Source organism: Otolemur garnettii, unplaced genomic scaffold, assembly GCF_000181295.1.
Source record: "Otolemur garnettii isolate 467f Iridium unplaced genomic scaffold, OtoGar3 scaffold00075, whole genome shotgun sequence".
Lineage (NCBI taxonomy): Eukaryota > Metazoa > Chordata > Mammalia > Primates > Galagidae > Otolemur > Otolemur garnettii.
Genome location: NW_003852470.1, coordinates 285,395 through 287,363, shown reverse-complemented (window position 1 = coordinate 287,363; position 1,969 = coordinate 285,395). Strand labels below are relative to the sequence as shown.

Sequence of the window (1,969 nt, the reverse complement as noted above, 5' to 3'; positions counted from 1 at the left end):
CTCACAGCAACCTCCCACTCCTGGGCTCAAGCGAGTCTCCTGCCTCCGCCTCCCAAGTAGCTGGGACCACAGGCGCCCACCACAACGTCCGGCTATTTTTTGGTTGCAGCCATCATTGTTGTTTGGCGGGGCCGGGCTGGGGATTCGAACCCGCCACCTTAGGTGTATGTGGCTGGTGCCTTAGCCGGTTGAGCTATAGGCGCCGAGCCCAAGGTCTCACTCTTTTGCTCAGGCTAGAGTGCAGTGGCTCAATCATAGCTCACAACAACCTTAAACTTCTGGTCTCAATGAATTCTCCCACCTTAGTTTCCCAAAGTGCTAGGATTACAGACAAGTGCCTTAATTAACTTTTTAGTTGAGGCAGACTTTGTCTCTGCTGCTAGACTGCAGGCTGATTTCTGGCCCCAGGTCTCCTACTTCATGAGAGCTGACGGGATGAGGGGACTGGAAAGGTAGAGCAAACCCTTGCAGGCCAGGAAGAGATTTTGGACTAAGGTAAAGGGAAGTCACTCATGGGCTTTAAGCAAAGAGCTACAATAGAACTGCTATTTCCCTAAAGCCACTTTGGCTCTAGTTAGTGATGGATTTGGAGGGACTAAGAATGAACCAAAGACCAACGGGTGGGGGACAGAGGGAAAAGAAGAGAGTGTGTGTGGGGGAGAGAGAGCTGCGGGGGTGAGAGGGGAGGAACGGAGAGAGGAAAGGGACGGGGAGAGGGAAGATATGGAAGGGAAGAGGGAAGGAGAGGAGGAGGGCGTGGAGGAGGAGAGGGGAGGATGAGAGAGGGGACGAGAATAGAGTAGGGTTAGGGTCCTTAGGGTTTGAGAACCTCCGCTATTAGACGCAGACTGGCGGCTGGCGGGAGCGCTCCGAACGCCACTCTGCACCCATCACGGTTCTGCTCCGCACGAGCTGGCTGACTGGGTCCCGGGGCGCAAAGAGCTAGTTGCGGAGCCGCAGGGCGTGGCTCGACTGGAGCAAGCGCGCGGGAAAAGCCACCTCGCTGCAGACTTACCGCAGGCCCCACAGCTCGGCCCCCGGCGCAACCCCGTTGGCGCGGAACTGTGCGTGACGTCACGTCCGGCCCCGCCCGGCTCATGGACGGTGGCCTGCGGGCCAGGGAAGATGCAGCTACCCGCAGTGCTGTGCGCCCGTCTGGCCGGGGGGTCCGCAGCGGCCGAGCCGCTGCCAGTGGAGCGGGACCCTGCGGCCAAGGCCGCGCCCTTCCGCTTCGCTGCGCGCTTGGTACGGTTCCCACGAGAACACGAGTTTTTCGAGGTGCGCGGCTCAGAAGGGAGGGCAGTTGTTGTGTCGTGGGGGGGGCTGGGCCCTCGGCAGGCGGGACCCAAGGTCTAGGGTGGGCCGGAGCCTACAGAGGGTGTGGCCTAAGGCTGGGGCGGGCCCGGAGTTCACAGGGGGTGGGGGAATGGGCGGGGTCGGAGCCCACTCTGGGTGGGGCCTAAGTCTTGTAGCGGAACTACAACCCACAGCGGGCGGGCCTACGGCCTGGGCGGGTCCCAGTCCGCGGTGGGCGGGTGCGTGAGACCTGAGGCGGGACCGCCCACCGGAGGAGGGGCCCAAGGCCTGTGATGGGGCGGGAGTTGCGATGGGCGTGGCCTAATCCCGGGGACAGTGCTTAAGTCCGGCGTGGGTGGGGCCGCGAGGCTCCCGGCCCAGCCCACTGCGCCTTTCCCCTGCAGGATGGGGACGTACAGCGTCATCTCTATCTCCGGGACGTGCTCTCTCAAGTGGCTGAGGCGCCAGAGAGGCCCAGGTGAGCTGCCGGAAGGAGGCTCCTCTGGGGCCACAGCTCTATTGACCCTGCTGTGGGAGTTTAACTCTGCTGCCCGCCGCTCACCGCACGTACTCCTCACTTAAGTCTGTTGTGGGCATCCTGTTAGTGGAAAGAGACTGGCTGGCAAGAGAAGTGTCAGAGCTTTAAGGGAATTTTCTTTTTTTTTTTTTTTTT

The 1,969-nt window shown here is 61.1% G+C and overlaps 2 protein-coding genes across 6 annotated transcripts in view; one reads left to right on the top strand and one right to left on the bottom strand.

The window, feature by feature from the left end:
- The window catches only part of TUBGCP2 (tubulin gamma complex associated protein 2), a 34,962-nt gene that overhangs the window by 27,489 nt on the left and 5,504 nt on the right, over nucleotides 1-1,969 (bottom strand). The window contains exon 2 of one of the 4 annotated variants that reach the window (XM_023515613.1): nucleotides 349-398. The gene's annotated coding sequence lies outside the window, so the exon portion shown is untranslated. Of the gene's footprint in view, nucleotides 1-348; nucleotides 399-829; nucleotides 949-1,015; nucleotides 1,058-1,969 lie in introns of those variants that run through there. The other 3 variants (XM_023515617.1, XM_023515614.1, XM_023515612.1) reach the window with 3 other exon arrangements.
- Nucleotides 1,080-1,969, top strand: part of ZNF511 (zinc finger protein 511) — a 5,374-nt gene continuing 4,484 nt past the window's right edge. The window contains exons 1-2 of one of the 2 annotated variants that reach the window (XM_012807789.2): nucleotides 1,080-1,278; nucleotides 1,701-1,774. In XM_012807789.2, the coding sequence (XP_012663243.1) occupies nucleotides 1,126-1,278; nucleotides 1,701-1,774 (227 nt within the window). In that variant the 5' untranslated portion in view covers nucleotides 1,080-1,125. The remainder of the gene's footprint in view (nucleotides 1,279-1,700; nucleotides 1,775-1,969) is intronic. The other variant, XM_023515620.1, reaches the window with a different exon arrangement.